This window comes from Pan paniscus, chromosome 2, assembly GCF_029289425.2.
Source record: "Pan paniscus chromosome 2, NHGRI_mPanPan1-v2.0_pri, whole genome shotgun sequence".
NCBI classification, from domain to species: Eukaryota; Metazoa; Chordata; class Mammalia; order Primates; family Hominidae; genus Pan; species Pan paniscus.
In genome coordinates, this window is record NC_085926.1 from 15,569,698 (window position 1) to 15,586,219 (window position 16,522).

Consider the following 16,522-nt stretch of genomic DNA (forward strand, 5'->3'; position numbering starts at 1 on the left):
CTACTAAAAATACAAAAATTAGCCAAGCATGGTGGCGGGCGCCTGTAATCCCAGCTACTTGGGAGGCTGAGGCAGGAGAATCGCTTGAACCCAGGAGGCAGAGGTTGCAGTGAGCTGAGATAATGCCACTGCACTCCAGCCCGGGCAACAGGGAGAGACTCAGTCTCAAATTGAAAAAAAAATCACTCTTTGGTACACAGAGTACACAGTAAGACCCACTGACTCTCTGTAGTCACTAGAGAACCATTTGGTCCACAACAGCAGAAACGCACTAAACAGTACCCATGATGCTTTAACCCTAAGTACCTATCTCTATCAGGGGATGATTTAGATACCAGTGAAAAATGCTTTTTGTACTTCTTTTCACTTAGTGTTTATTTAAGAAATATGAGAATATGAGAAATCATAGAAACCTCTATACTGGAATATTTGTTAACCACAGAGAGAGACAGCTAGATGTTTTTTATCCTGAGTCCTAATACTTTTTAATAATCACCCAACCTCTTGGCTTACATTATAAAGATTCTCAAGGACCCATATTACATTAACGAGGGATGTATATTTATGGTTACTGGAGGAATATTTTCAACGAGGAGTTCAGGAAGTTCTAAGTATTTGGTTTAGTAATTAAATCCAGAAATAACTACTAACATCATTTTAATTAAGAGAATTAACCCTTTGGCTAGGATTCAGTTTAATTACTAAATAACCAAGTTAAGACAAATGGAAATTAACTTATAAACTGCTGGGTAAATTCTTCTAAAAAGGTAGGCATTATGATAATACATGTACATTGAAGAAAGAATTCCAGCATAACTATTACTCACTTTATAGAATTCACATTCACCTGAAGGTTCACAAAATCTGCTGGTATGTCAACATAGCAAGCACCTGGACGACCATAGATACTGCTTCTCACTGCCTACGTTCATTACAAGTAGAAGAAAAGATTTGTAAAATCTCAGTCTTATCATATTCTACTCAAAGATAATTTAAAACTGGAAAATGAACACTTTTCATTTTTCTGGACATCCTTAGGTGAAGAAAAAAATAATTATGATGAAAATCGAAATGTCCTCTATTGACTACATTTTTAAAGATTTTTTGTTTAAAAGGGAGAGAGATAAGAAAGTATTCATTTAGGGCTTTAAAATTCATGTTCTATTACACTTTAGTTTGGGAAATTATTCACCCGGCTCTGCCTGCCAAGTTTTTGCACTGTAATATGTACTTTCATCTGCTTCCTAATCTTAGTAATCTGGCAGTGTTTTCAGAAACTGTGATGCTGTTACACGTATCAAATGGTTTCTGTAACTCCTGGTTTTGAAACAGCTAAAATGTAATTTCACGTATAAATGCTGATTATAATTTATAATACAGGTTGAGTATCTGTAATCCAAAAATCCAAAATCTTCCAAAATGTGAAACTTAGTGTGTGCCAAGAAGATGATACAGGTGGAAAATTCCATATCTGACCTCATGTGACAGCTCACAGTCAAAATGCAGGTGTCTAAACAGTTTATTCAGCATCCCCAAGGGAAAAATAATCATCAGACTATGTGTATAAGGTACATATGAAACATAAATGAATTTCATATTTAGACTTGGGTCACATCCCCAAGATGTCTCATTATATATATGCAAATATTCTAAAATCTGAAAAAAACTGCAGTCAGAAACACTTCTGAAAAGCATTTCAGGTAAGGAATAATCAACCTGTATGCTGTATTAATTAACTAACAGAGGGTCTTAGAGGGTTTTGGTTTAGTCCCAATTTTCAAAAATAATCTTTTGCAAAAGCACAAGAGAAAAGGTACTCAAGGGTTCATTATAAACCTTTCTCTTTACTTTTGTATAATTAAAAAGATAATTTTAAAAACTAAAACACAGGAGAAACTTTTTCCAAAAATAACTTATTTTACCTCTCTAAAATTAAATGTAATGACAGTGAATACTAAAATGTAAATAGCTTTCTAACAATGCCATTTTTAACTGCCTGGGTATGTTCCTAATTGTCACTCATTCTTTTGAGAATAAAAATAGCAGTAAGTATGAGCAACTGAGAAAAATCAGTTGACTTGGAGAGCTTGTTATTAAATACTGTACCTTTTCAATAACAAAAGGAATAGCTTCTATGCTGCTTGGGCGGGCAGAGAACTTGGTATATAATCTACAAGCTTCAACCTACATGGAAAATGAAAATCACTTAAAATTCAGCTCACAATCATGTTACTCTCCTGAAAGAAGACAAAATGTTAAGTCATTAATTTCTTTTATGTTTAGAGGCAAGATGGAGAAAATATATTGCCTAGACTGTCCCTTAAAAGCCTATTCAAAGTACAAAGTTTTGCCTTGGTATGATTCAGGAAGCGTATCATACCAAAGATGCAAAATCTTTTGGCAAAGATGCAAAAGTCTGATAATACCCACCATCTAACACAACACAGGAAAATAGGCACTTCTATAAACTGCTGGTGAGACTATAAATGGGAAAGGAAGTTAACAAAATCTACAAAAAATTTAAATCAGCATATCTTTGGATCCAGCAATTTCACAGATAAGAATATAAAACTTCATCTGTTAGATTTTGTTATAATAATAATCTATTCTTACATTTCTGCCAGTGTTCCTTTTATATACTTTCTTGCTATGGTGTTTAGAATATATGAATTCAGTAGTGATAAATTTTCACTGTTTAATATATCTTGAGACATTATATAGAAACTGTTTCTCTTGATGTTTTAGTATGAAATCTATGAAAAACTGATAGTCCCACAGGCATGACAAAATTAAGATCACCCCCTGATTTTCAGTCTATGTTCATGCCCTTTAGTTTTAAGGACTTCCACAAAAACCAGATACTTGGATTCTTTCTCTTCTGTTTTTAAATTTGATCTAATAAACTATTATTTTCCATTTCAGGAAAAAAATATGTAGTGGACATTTATCCTGTTTTCTTTTTCACCTATATAGTTTCTGCAGTAACTTTAGATTTCCTTTTAATTAACTTAATCTGCTCTACTTATTTTCCAAACACATAAGCATCTTTTAAATAACTGTTATCGTCTACTATTAACTAAATAAAACTTTGATTCCCTTCTAAGAGTATAAAAATATAACTTTTGCATTAACCTATACTAGAGTTCAGTATTTTAGTTTATCATATATGAAATTTTATTTTTTGAAGTTCTCAATAATGATTTCTGATTTACAAATAGACTTTGTCTAATGATTTTATTTATGTATTTATTTTTGAGATGGAGTTTCACTCTTGTCACCCAGACTGGAGTACAGTGGTACGATCTCAGCTCACTGTAACCTCTGCCTCCTGGGTTCAAGTGATTCTCCTGCCTCAGCCTCCCAAGTAGTGAGGATTACGGGCACCCACCACCAAGCCCAGCTAATTTTTGTATTTTTAGTAGAGACAGAGTTTCACCATGTTGGCCAGGCTGGTCTCAAACTCCTGACCTCAGGTGATCTACCCGCTTGGGGCTCCCAAAGTGCTGTGATTACAGGGGTGAGCCACCATGCCTGGCTGTCTAATGATTTTAACTTTGTTCTGTAAATGCTCAAATATATTTATATTTTAAGTGTCAATCATTCACTTTCAGCTATTTGTTTCCAACAACTGTTTTTTCTAAAGACACGGTATCTTGGATGGGTGTGGTGGCTCACGCCTGTAATCCCAGTACTTTGGGAGGCCAAGGTGGGTGGATCACTTGAGGTCAGGAGTTCAAGACCAGCCTGGGCACCATGGCAAAACACTGTCTCTGCAAAAAGTACAAAAATTATCTGGGCATGGTGGCGTGTGCCTATAGTCCCAGCCACTTAGGAGGCTGAGGTGGGAGGATGGCTTAAGCCTAGGAGGTAAAGGCTGCAATGAGCCAAGATTGCGCCACTGCACTGCAGACTGGGCAACACAGCCATACTCTGTCTCAAAAAAGAAAAAAAAAAAGAAAGAAAGAAAGACAGAGATAAGACCTGAATATGTTGCACAGACATATGTTTGGTCTCAAACATTTGGGCTCCAGCAATTCTCCCTCCTCAGCCTAGTAGCTGAGTAGCTAGGAATACAGTTACGAACCAAGTGTCCAGCTTTATTCTTAAAACTGTAGCATTTTGTTGACATATTCTTTCAAGTTTCTTTTAATTTTGACATGCTTTCTTTCCTCCTTCTAAAATAAAAATATACTTGTCCAGAGTCTACTGATAATCATTTTGAGTAAGTTTTTCCCTCTTATTTCCCTAAAGTCTGGGAGGCATAGTCCAAAATCATTTTTATTCCTACATCTTCTTGACTCCTTTAAGAGACTATTTTCAGAGCTTAAAATCCTGTCACAAAGGTGTATTTCTTGAAAGCTTGTTTCTAAGCAGGGCCTAAGCTCACCCTTAATATCCACCCTGAAGTTGTCTTATAGTAGCTCAAGATAATTACCTTTAAGTTACTTCAGGTACTTCTAATTTATTTATTTTATTTTGCAAACAGGAGGCTTTTTTATATCTTCTCTCTACCTCTTAATGGTGTGTATGTATTGTGTTACTAAAATCTTAAGAGTTGCAGGCCAAGTGCGGTGGCTCATGCTTGTAATCCCAGCACTTTGGGAAGCTGAGGCAGGTGGATCGCTTGAGCTCAAGAGTTCAAGACCAGCCTGGGCAACATGGTGAAACCTCGTCTCTACAAAAAACTCAAAAATTAGCCAGGCGTGGTGGTGTGAACCTGTAGTCCCAGCTGCTTGGGAGGCTGAGGTGGGAAGATTGCTTGAGGTCAGGAGGTCAAGACTGCAGTGAGCTGAGATGGCACCACTGCACTGCAGCCTCAACAACAAAGCAAGATCCTGTTTCAAAAATTAAAAATAAAAAAACCCAAAATCTTAAAGTTGGATACCTGAGGAAACTCCTGGAAAGCTCCCATTGTTTCTTGGTTTCTTTCAGAGGAACCACCAATCACAAGCAAGGGCCTGAAACAATCATTTTTTTAACAAGATAATTACAAATGAGATCATCATGTAAAACACTAAACACAGTGTCTAATTCACAACAAATAATAAATGTTAAAGGGAGAGAATATTATATTTTTCTCTTAGAAACTGTAGATTAAGGCTGGGTGAGGTGGCTCACCCCTGTAATCCAGCACTTTGGGAGGCCAAGGTGGGTGGATCACTTGAAATCAGGAGTTCAAGACCAGCATGGCCAACATAGTGAAACCCCAGCTCTACAAAAAATACAAAAATTAGCCAGGCGTGCTGGCGGGCGCCTGTAATCCCAGCTACTCGGGAGGCTGAGGTAGAAGAATTGCTTGAACCTGGGAAGCAGAGGTTACAGTGAGCCGAGATTGTGCCACTGCACCCCAGCCTGGGCAACAAGCAAGACTCTGTCTCAAAAAAAAAGAAAGAAATTGTAGATTAAAAAATATCTAAGAAGCAACCTGATATGAGAGAACTTTCCTTAATATCAGAAAAAGACAAAATGTATAGTAAATGTTTTCCTTCCCTTCTTCCCCTTCCCCTTTTGGATGCTGACGCTAAGCTTCCAGGTATATTGACATAAAATAAATTTTTATGCCTTTCTTATTCTTGGGATAAGGGGAAGAAAAATTTTACACTTTCCTAAGTGAATCTATTTAGAAATTGCAAAATAAGTGACATTCCTCAGCAATGAAATTCTTATCCTTCAATGTGGGAAAAAAAAAAGATATGGGAAACCTTAAGGTACTTAAAAAATATAACACCTTAAAGTAGATAAAGAAGAGAAAGATCAAAAGGAAAGTAAAGAAGAAACTATAAGAAACACAGGGCAAGAAAGAAAACAATGTCCTTTCCACTAGAAAGATTAAATATGTTCCAAATTGATTAGAACCTAACCCCCCTCAACCTGATCTCACTGGTAAAGTGCCAGAGATGGAGTTAAGGGCAAGATCAGAGAATAAGTACTAAATAGTTTATATATAAAGCAAACTAAATGAATATAAGAATTTCAAATATTTTCCTACCTATGCAAAACAAGGTGAAAAATTAGCCACATTTTACACACTGAGCTGGGATCTTTAAAAAAATAATTCTTCACTTAAAGTAAATAGAACTACACATACGTTCACACATACACACACATATTAGGAACTCTAAAATGTTAAAAGTGTTTATGTCAGCTGGGTGCGGTGGCTCATGCCTGTAATCCCAGCACTTTGGGAAGCCAAGGCAGGTGGATCACCTGAGGTCAGGAGTTTGAGACCAGCCTGGCCAACATGGTGAAACCTCGTCTCTACTAAAAATACAAAAATTAGCCGGGCGTGGTGGCAGGGGCCTGTAATCCCAGCTACTTGGGAGGCTGACGCAGGAGAATCACTTGAACCTGGGAGGCAGAGGTTGTGGTGTGCCAAGATTGCACCACTGCACTCCAGCCTGGGCAACAGAGTGAGAGACTCCGTCTCAAAAAAAAAAGTGTTTATCTCTAAGTAACTAAATTACTGGTGCTTTGAATTTTCTTCCTAATACTCTTTTTTAAGTTACATCTATTTAAGGTATACCATATGATATTTTGACATACATATAGTGAAATGATTACTACAGTCAAGCAAATTAACATATTCATGTTACTTTTTTTTCCTAAGATATTGTAGAAATAGTCACTTTTTTTGGTAAAAGTACCTAAAATTTACTCTCTTTGCAAATTTACAATACACAATATTATTAACTATGGCTTTCATGTTGTACATTAGATCTCCAGGCTTTATCGTACTTGACTGAAACTTTGTACCCTTTGACCTATCTCCCTATTCCCCCTCCTCCTCCTCATTCCCTCCCCGGTAACTAACTCTACTTTCAGTTTCTAAGAATTGAAGGGTTTTTTTTTTCCAAGTCTTTCTACCCTAGATCAGCATTAGCTCTACTCAGTAAAATCCTGCAGTGACCTTTTTAAGAAAATGTTTTCAGTAATAATAATGTCATTACCAGCAGTTCATGTTTGCATTTGCCATACCGCCCAAGGCATGGATGAGACCTGGGCCAGAAACAACAAGGCAGACTCCTGGCCTAAAAGCAAAACAGAATTTATTTTATTAAAATCAGGTCAAATGTAACAACTGATTCATAACACTTTAGTGTGAAACACGGCAATCTTGGACTTCAAAGGAAGGACATACAAAAGTCTTTACTATAACTGATAAAACAATTGTTAGAATATTTTTAATTAAAAAACAAGGCGATATATATATATCGCGATATATATACATACACACATATACGTATATAGTGTATACACTATATACGTATATGTGTGTATGTATATATACACATATGTATATAGTGTATATATACGTATATACCTGTATATATACACACACTATATACGTAGTGTATATATATACACACTATATACCTATAGTATATACTATATACGTATACAGACACACTATATACGTATATATACGTATACACACACACTATATACGTATATATACGTATACACACACACTATATACGTATATATACGTATACACACACACTATATACGTATATATACGTATACACACTATATACGTATATATACGTATACACACACACTATATACGTATATATACGTATACACACATACTATATACGTATATATACGTATACACACACTATATACATATATACGCATACACACACTATATACGTATATATACATACACACACTATATGAATATATACGTATATACACACTATATACGTATACATACACACTACGTATACATACGTGCACATACGCATACATACGTGCGCATACGTATACATACGTGTATACGTATACATACGTGTATATATGGATCCATATATACGTATACATACGTGTATATATGGATCCATATATACGTATACATACGTGTATATATGGATCCATATATACGTATACATACGTGTATATATGGATCCATATATACGTATACATACGTGTATATATGGATCCATATATACGTATACATACGTGTATATATGGATCCATATATACATATACATATATGTATACATACGTATATATGTATACATACGTATATATATGTATACGTATATATGTATATATACTCTGGGCAACAGAGTATACTCTATATATGTATACATGTAGACACATGTATATACACACATGTATACATACACATACATGTATACATACACACATGTATACATACACGCATGTATACATACACGCATGTATACATACACGCATGTATACACGTATACATATACACGTATACATATACACGTATACATATACACGTATACATATACACATGTATACATATGTATACATATGTACATATATACACATGTATACATATATACATATATACTCTGGGCAACAGAGATGCTATCTCAAAAAAAGTGTATATATACACACACACATATACATATGTGTGTGTGTATATATACACACATATACGTGTGTGTGTGTATATATATGTACACACTTTTTTTTTTGAGATAGCATCTCACTCTGTTGCTCAGGCTGGAGTGCAGTGGCATGATCAGGGCTCACTGCAGCCTCAACCTCCTAAGCTCAGGTGATCTTCCCACCACAGCCTCCCAAGTAACTGGGACTACAGGCAGATGCCACCACACCCGGCTAATTTTTTGTATTTTTTTTTGGTAGAGATGGGGTTTCACCATGTTGCCCAGGCTGGTCTTGAACTCCTGGGCTCAAGCGATCCACCTGCCTTGGCCTCCCAAAGTGCTGGGATTACAAGCATAAGCCAGCATGCCTGGCCCAAAAAAAGAAAGATATTGGATTTCTTGTGAGAAATAAGGTACCTATCATTTTCACACCTTATGTCTCTAACCACTTATTTTGATCTGGACTACATCTGGACTAAATCAAGTTAATGGTATACAGAAGCAAATTTTTGACTGCTGAGTTCATTTTTGTATGAAAAAAGGTTTTTTTTTCATTTCTTAACAAATAAATATAACGTCGACTGATCTTTGATAGGAAAGTAATTCTGAATGCAGTGCTCTGCCCAAAATGTTTTGTGGTTTTTTTTTTGTCTTTTTTTTTTTTTTTTTGAGACGAACTCTCGTTCTTGTTCCCCAGGCTGCAGTGCAATGGTGTGATCTCGGCTCACCGCAACCTCCACCTCCCGGATTCAAGTGATTCTCCTGCCTCAGCCTCCCAAGTAGCTGGGATTACAGGCATGTGCCACCACGCCCAGCTAATTTTTGTATTTTTAGTAGAGACGGGGTTTCACCATGTTTGGCCAGGCTTGTCTCCAACTCCTGGCCTCAGGTGATCCACCCGCCTCGGCCTCCCAAAGTGCTGGGATTACAGGCATGAGCCACCGCGCCTGGTCCCCAAAATCTTTTAAAACTGAATTTGAGGCTGAGCATGGTGGCTGACGTCTGTAATCCCAGCATCTTGAGAGGCTGAGGTGGATGGATCACTTGAGCCTAGGAGTTCAAGACCAGCCTGGGCAACATGATGAAACCCTGTCTCTAAAAAATATATATAAACTAGCTGAGTATGGTGGTGCACATCTGTAGTGCCAGCTACTTGGGAGGCTGAGGCAGGAGAATCGCTGGAACCTGGGAGGTGGAGTTTGCAGTGAGCCGAGATGGTGCCACTGCACTCCAGCATGGAGACGACAGAGTGAGACTCCAAATAAATAAATATTGAACTTGAATGTTTTACCCTTCAGTGTGACTTTCTAAGCTTAAACCACTCGGGGAAAAGGTATCTCAATATAATTCAGTTCACCATTTTACATTTATAAAATAATTTCTTAAAAATTTCTGTTTAAGACAGACTTGAAAATAAGTAATTACCACCAAGTAAACTAAACTTCTAGAACAGTACTATCCAACAGAACTTTGTATAGTAATAGAAATGTTCTGCATTTGCAGTATGATACGGTAGCCACTACTGACATGGTTACTGAGCACTTGAAATGTGGCTACTACAAACTGATAAACTATGATTTAAATGTTATTTAATTTTAATTAATTTAAATGTAAACAGGTCATACAGCTCGTGGCTACTATACTTGCCAGTGCAGCTCCAGAAGTTCATTCAAATAGCAAAAATGTTTTAAATATGAACTTTTCGGCCGGGCATGGTGGCTCACGCCTGTAATCCCAGCCCTTTGGGAGGCCAAGGCCAGCAGATCATGAGGTCAAGAGACAGAGACCATCCTGGCCAACATAGTGAAACCCCATCTCTACTAAAATACAAAAATTAGCTTGGTGTGGTGGTGCATGCCTGTAATCCCAGCTACTGGGGAAGCTGAGGCATGAGGATCGCTTGAACCCAGGAGGCAGAGGTTGCATTGAGCCGAGATTGCACCACTGCACTGTCCAGCCCAGATAACAGTGCAAGACTCCATCTCAAAAAAAAAAAAAGTATGAACTTTTAACCATTCTCTTAATCAGTGTCCTAGCATTTTTTACATTAAGGCATTAATTAATAACTATAATTTAAATGCTTTCCAAGCTAAATGAAAAGATTAAAATATTTGTCATATGTAAATAAAGTGGCAGAAAACAGTGACAATAGCGTTACTTGATGGCCTATTTTTCTCAGGTTCAAATTCACAAGTTCCTTATCACAGAAAAAAAACTATTCTGGTGAGGTCTAGACTTTGAGAATCTTATTAGTTTGCATTTCTTAGCAACTGAATTACTAGTTTCATTTTTGGAAATAAAAAAATGTATTAAAACTAACATACATGAAAAAAGTATGATACACATTCCTGTGAGAGTCCAAATTCTGCTTAAAAAATACATAGATAAGGGAAAAAACTGGAAGAAAATGACCAATTCTTAACAGTTCTGAGATCATAGGTGATTTTCTTCATCTTTTTTCCTTTTTTTTTTTTTTTTTTGAGACGGAGTCTCACTCTATCACCCAGGCTGGAGTGCAGTGGCGCAATCTCAGCTCACTGCAACCTCCGCCTCCTGGGTTCAAGCCGATTCTCCTGCCTCAGCCTCCCGAGTAGCTGGGATTACAGATGCATGCCACCACACCCGGTTGATTTTTGTATTTTTAGTAGAGATGGTGTTTCACCATGTTGGCCAAGCTGGTCTCAAACTCCTGACCTCAGGTGATCCACCCGCCTCAGCCTCCCAAAGTGCTGGGATTACAGGCGTGACCCACCGTGCCTAGTCGATTTTCATTTTCTTCTTTGTGCTTTCTATATTTTCCAAGTTTTCCAAAATGGACATTTTAAAAATGTATTAATTTTTAATAATAAAAAGGGGGTGGTAGTTAGGTAACATGGATACACACTAAAAAATCAGAACGTGTGGAACAGCTCTCAACAGTCACATTTTGAACCAAGCATTTTTGTATTAAGTGTGCTGGGGTAGTTGTGAGATCCAAGACAAGGTATCATACATCAACTCACTATCTGATCACCAGTGATTCACTCTGCAAAATGGCAATGTGTTCCACTATGAAACACTCCTGGTATCATTATTCTTTTGATGTGGTCCTCAGAGAGTTTTAAATGTCTTTTATCCTTTGTTATTTAATATATTTTTCTATAATCTTTCCAAATGAACTCATCCTTCAGCTGAAAGACGTAATAGTTCTACCCCAAAATATTAAAGTAATTGAAGTGAAACAAATTTTAGTTTACCTGCTTGTCAGATATCCAATCGCGGAGGCAGCGTAACAAGCCTACGAGAAAACAACACTGGGACTTGAGCATATTGGGATCCTTATAGTACATTTATGACAGCAACTTACTATTAAATAATAGACAAGAACATAGTGGTAAAGGCAGAATTAAAATATTTCCAACCTTAGTAATAAATGTTCTACACATAAATTTCAAATAATGGTTATCTAAATTTTAGTTTTTCAGGAAATTTGTTCATATGTATGTTATTCAAAACATCCTCTTACAATTTCTTAAATATCTGCAGGATCAATAGGAATGTCCTCTTTTATTAATAATATTGGTAATTTGTTTTCTTTTATTCTTCATCAGTCTCATGAGGGGTTTATCAAATTTATCCATCTTTTCAAAGAACAAATTTTTTTGGTTCTTCGAAAATTTTTGTTGGTTTTTCTCTATTGTTTGTTTTCTATTTCATTGATTTCTGTTCTTGTATTTATTATTTCAGTCATTTTGAAATTGATTTGCTTTTCTTTTTCTAGCTTCTTAAAATACAAATTTAGAACACTGGTTTTTAATTTTCTTTACTAATAATTTGTTTAAAATGATTCCAAGAACTGCTTTAGTTATAGGTTACAAGTTTGAGTTGCATCTTTTCATTATCATTCTATTCAAAATATTTTCTACTTTCCATTGTGATTTCTTCTTCAACCCATTGGTTAATTAGGATCTGTAGTGATACCTCCTTTTTCATTCCTGACATTGGTAATCTGTTTTCTCTTTTATTCTCAATCAGTCTATCTTGAAGTTTATTCATTTTGTTAATCTTTTCAAATATTTACAAAATACCAAAAAGTATGTTGCTTAATTTCCAAAGGTCTGAGATTCTTTTTAGTGATCTCTTATTGAGTTCCACTTTACTTCCACATGGTCAGGTGACATATACTGCACGCTTTCAATCCTTGGCGATTTATTGAGATTTCCTTTATGGCCTGCATATGGATAGTTTTTACCTTGTAACTCTACTTCAGCTCATAATCAGGAAGAGAGGGGGCACTAAATTAAATGCACACAAGATAACCTGGGAAAATGCTGAGTGCTCTCTCAAATTCTTCTTAGTCTGGGACATCATTTTTTTCCCAGTATTATTTCTTCTCATTTCTTTAGAAATAATAATGAATTGTGTATTTCCTAGCCTTCATTCAGCTTTAAATGAAGTAGTATACTGTCTTAAAGAACTCCACATTAACGACATAAATGTGGGAAAAAAAAAAAAAGGAAATGTTTATGGATCATAATCTTAACTGGCTCTACTATCATACACCCACTGAGAACCTGCACAAAGACTCTGCTCTTTTCCTGTGTCGCTATTCTCTACTGGCCCCATCTCTCTTTCCTTTTGCACATAAGGCCAAATTCACATTAGGAGAATAAGACAACTCCTAAGAAATGCAGGCATGTAAATACCTGCTGCAATAAGAACACTTTATTTAGACACCCAAAAGAATTGCCCACTTATGATAGCTAGGTAAGAAATGTTGCTAGGCAATGCAAAATATACAACAACATGTAACAAAAAGTATATTCCTCTGGTAGGAAATGTCAAAAGTTGAGAGGTAACTGTTTTGTTTCGTTTTGTTTTGTTTTGTTTTTTGAGACGGAGTTTCGGAGTTTCGCTCTTGTTGCCCAGGCTGGAGTGCAATGATGCAATATTGGCTCACGGCAACCTCCACCTCCCAGGTTCAAGCAATTCTCCTGCCTCAGCTTCCCGAGCAGCTGGCATTACAAACATGCACCACCACGCCTGGCTAATTTTATATTTTTAGAAACAGGGTTTCTCCATGTTGGTCAGGCTGGTCTCAAACTCCCGACCTCAGGTGATCTGCCTGCCTCAGCCTCCCAAAGTGCTGGGATTACAAGCATGAGCCACCGCACCTGGCCATAACTGGTTTTACGACCATAAAAGATCTGTTCCTCTACTAAACTACCTCCATTCACAGGCAGAACAGTGTACATGGTACTTAGAGAGCGGACTCTGGGGCCAATCTGTTTTGATTTAAATCCCAGCTTCCCCACTTTCTACTGTGTAATTTTGGCAAGTTGCTCTAAATCTCTGTTTCCTCATCTATAAAATGAAAATAATTCAAAGCACTGCTGTGAGGACGAAATCAGTTCGTATGTGTAAAACACTCAAAATAGTGCCCACATACAGTAAGCTCTCAAGAACAATGAACTTGCTGACAATCTGCCTACTTGCTGGCCAATTGGTCAGTATGTCTTGATTACTCTATGGATCTAATCAAAGACAATGAAGTCACACCCAACTACATCTTTCTCTTTATCACAAACATGTCCTGAATGCCTTAGCCTGTTTTCATGTTCCCCCTGAATCATTCTGTCACTACCCTTAGTTCAGGTACCATTTAAGTCTTCCTTTGACTACCATAGAGTCAGGCTGCTTGAGGGACATATGCACTGGGATGTTCCACCAACATCTCAAATGCATGTGTTCAAAACTGAACATCACCTTTCTCCTCCAAACTGGCTCTTCCCTCTATATTCCCAGTCTCAGTCACAGACAATATGATCCACACAATCAATCAAGTAAGCCCAAAATCTAGGAATCATCTCCAGAGGAGCCTGCCTCCTCTTTCCTAACTGGTTAATGCCTGCTTATCCTTCAGGACAGCTCAGACATCATCTCCTGTGGGAAGCTGAGCCTGGGTACTCCTTCTCTGGGCTTTATAGCACCCTGGATATCTCTCCATCACAGCACTTACCACCTTAAAATACAATTGTTTGTGTCTGTCTCCACAGCTTGGCTGTAAGCCCCTTAAAGCCAGGAACTATCATTCATCTCTGTATCCAGCACCCAACACAGCACATGGGACCTAAAGAACCCTCAACTAAGCTTATAGGGGCTGAAATAAAACTTAGAGACAGAGGTCGTGCTATGTTGCCCAGGCAGCCTCTAATTCCTGGACTTGAGTAATCCTCCTGCCTCAGCCCCCTTAGTAGCTGGGATTACTGGCATGTACAACCATGCCTGGCATCATCTTTCTGAAGTACAAGTCTAATTACATCTCCTACCTGTTTAGAAAAACCTTTAGTCTCCCCCATTGCCTATTGTTAAAAAAAAAAAAAAAAAAAGTTCAAACTCTTTTTAGATTTCCCACAACCTCCCCTCAACCTACCTACCAGTCTCACAGCTCACCATGCCTTTACCTACCTTGAGGGAACCACATGAACTAACATTACCTCTACAGGCAATCTTCTCTGTCCTCAAAGAGAACCAGTCACCCCTTCTGTGCTACTACATCTATTATGAGAGTTATAATAGATGAGTCTTTTTCTGTAAGTCTTACCCTCACCTTCCAGGATTGATCAACGTGAAGATCAAGACTAAACCTCACTCCTTCTTTACATCCCTCTCTCCTACAGGTTATGTAGCACAATCCTTAGTATACAGTACTTAGTCAATAAATGTTTGCTGTATGAAGAAATCAGTGGCAGATATGTCATCTCTACAAAAACAGTTAAATATAGGTTCCATTCATAGGTCAATAGCTTCATTTTTTCACACAGATGAAAGAACAGAACGTTGTTCTAACAAAGACAAGTAAAATGCAGAAGCAACAGAAACTCAAAACTTCCTAGTTTTAAGATTAAAAAACACAAATCTCAAACCTTGTAGATAAGGAATGTCATTCAATAAAGAATGTCATTCAATTAATAAATAATGTATAATATTAAGCATCTACACCACGTGAAAGCACCAACCAAGCCAGGCACTGTGGTGATATAACAAATGAATCACAACTTCTGCCCTCCAGGCACTCACGTATGATGGCAAAAGGCACCACTTAGGGTGGCCAGGCAGTTGTTTGGGCAAGAGGAGGCAAGAATTTAAATTAGAAGGCAACGGTGGGAGTGTAAAGCAGGAATATTTAGCCTCAGCTGGACTGAGAGTATGTGATATCACAGAAGTGGATTCTTGACCTTTCAAGCCCGCACTACTGAGAGAAGAGCAAGGTGGATTGGCAGAGGATGCACTTAAAGTGGATTGACAAAATGTCGTATCTTCCTTATCCTGCTTCCAAATAAGCCTCTAAGAAAGGTGGCAGCATGATGTGGTGGAAAAAGCATCAGGCTAGGATCTGAGCCATCTGAGTTTCCATCAAGGCTCTACCATTTGTGATATCCTCCACCCTGCCCCGAACCAATCATACAACAAAGCCTTGGCCTTCACTCATTTATCCCACAGGTAATCTCTGAACACTTTTCTTATGCAGGCACCACACTAAGCACTGGGGGTACAGATGTGTCGTGAAGAAATAATATCCCTGCTCTAATGGAGCTTGTAGCCTAATAGGGAAGTCAGACTTTCCTCATAAACTGTCCCTTCCAATCATGACATACAGTATAGTAGTAACAGCATGGACTCAGACCCAGAATACGTGGGTTCAAACCCTGGCTCTGCTACTACCAGCTGTGTCACCAAAGGCAAGTTTTACTTAACCTGTGTCTTTTCTCATCTGTCAACTTGGTATAACAACAGTTAATATTCAACAGTGATTGATATGATATATGTAAAGTAGCAGAAGAGTGGTAAGCGCTATCTGGTTGTTTGCAGTGCATACCTACCGCTATTATTGATCATTCCGAGTAACGCATTCAGCCACCTGAGTCCATACTCACCGCCTGCTCATTCCTCATCCCGATGTACTTGATGCCTAGCTGCTGGGCAGCAATGGCGATTTCGGTCACTGGGATGCCTACGATGCCAAATATGTACTCCACATCCTGAGGGACGAAGAACAGGGGAGTAAACTCCCAAGGCCCCACCATATCGCCACATCCTTCCCTCCCTCCCGGGCGCTAAAAGGAAAACCCCCCGACCCCCATCGCCCATTTCTACTCGTCTCCAAGACAACATCG

At 37.7% G+C, this 16,522-nt stretch overlaps 1 protein-coding gene across 2 annotated transcripts in view; it reads right to left on the minus strand.

Annotated features, from left to right (window-relative positions):
* HACL1 (2-hydroxyacyl-CoA lyase 1) overlaps positions 1-16,522 on the minus strand; it is a 40,322-nt gene that overhangs the window by 23,560 nt on the left and 240 nt on the right. For both annotated transcript variants that reach the window (XM_003826201.5, XM_034955896.3), the window contains exons 2-7: positions 16,283-16,387; positions 11,603-11,643; positions 6,948-7,028; positions 4,886-4,958; positions 2,107-2,184; positions 828-922 (exon numbers count right to left, since the gene is read on the minus strand). In XM_003826201.5, coding sequence (XP_003826249.1) covers positions 828-922; positions 2,107-2,184; positions 4,886-4,958; positions 6,948-7,028; positions 11,603-11,643; positions 16,283-16,387 — 473 coding nt within the window. The remainder of the gene's footprint in view (positions 1-827; positions 923-2,106; positions 2,185-4,885; positions 4,959-6,947; positions 7,029-11,602; positions 11,644-16,282; positions 16,388-16,522) is intronic.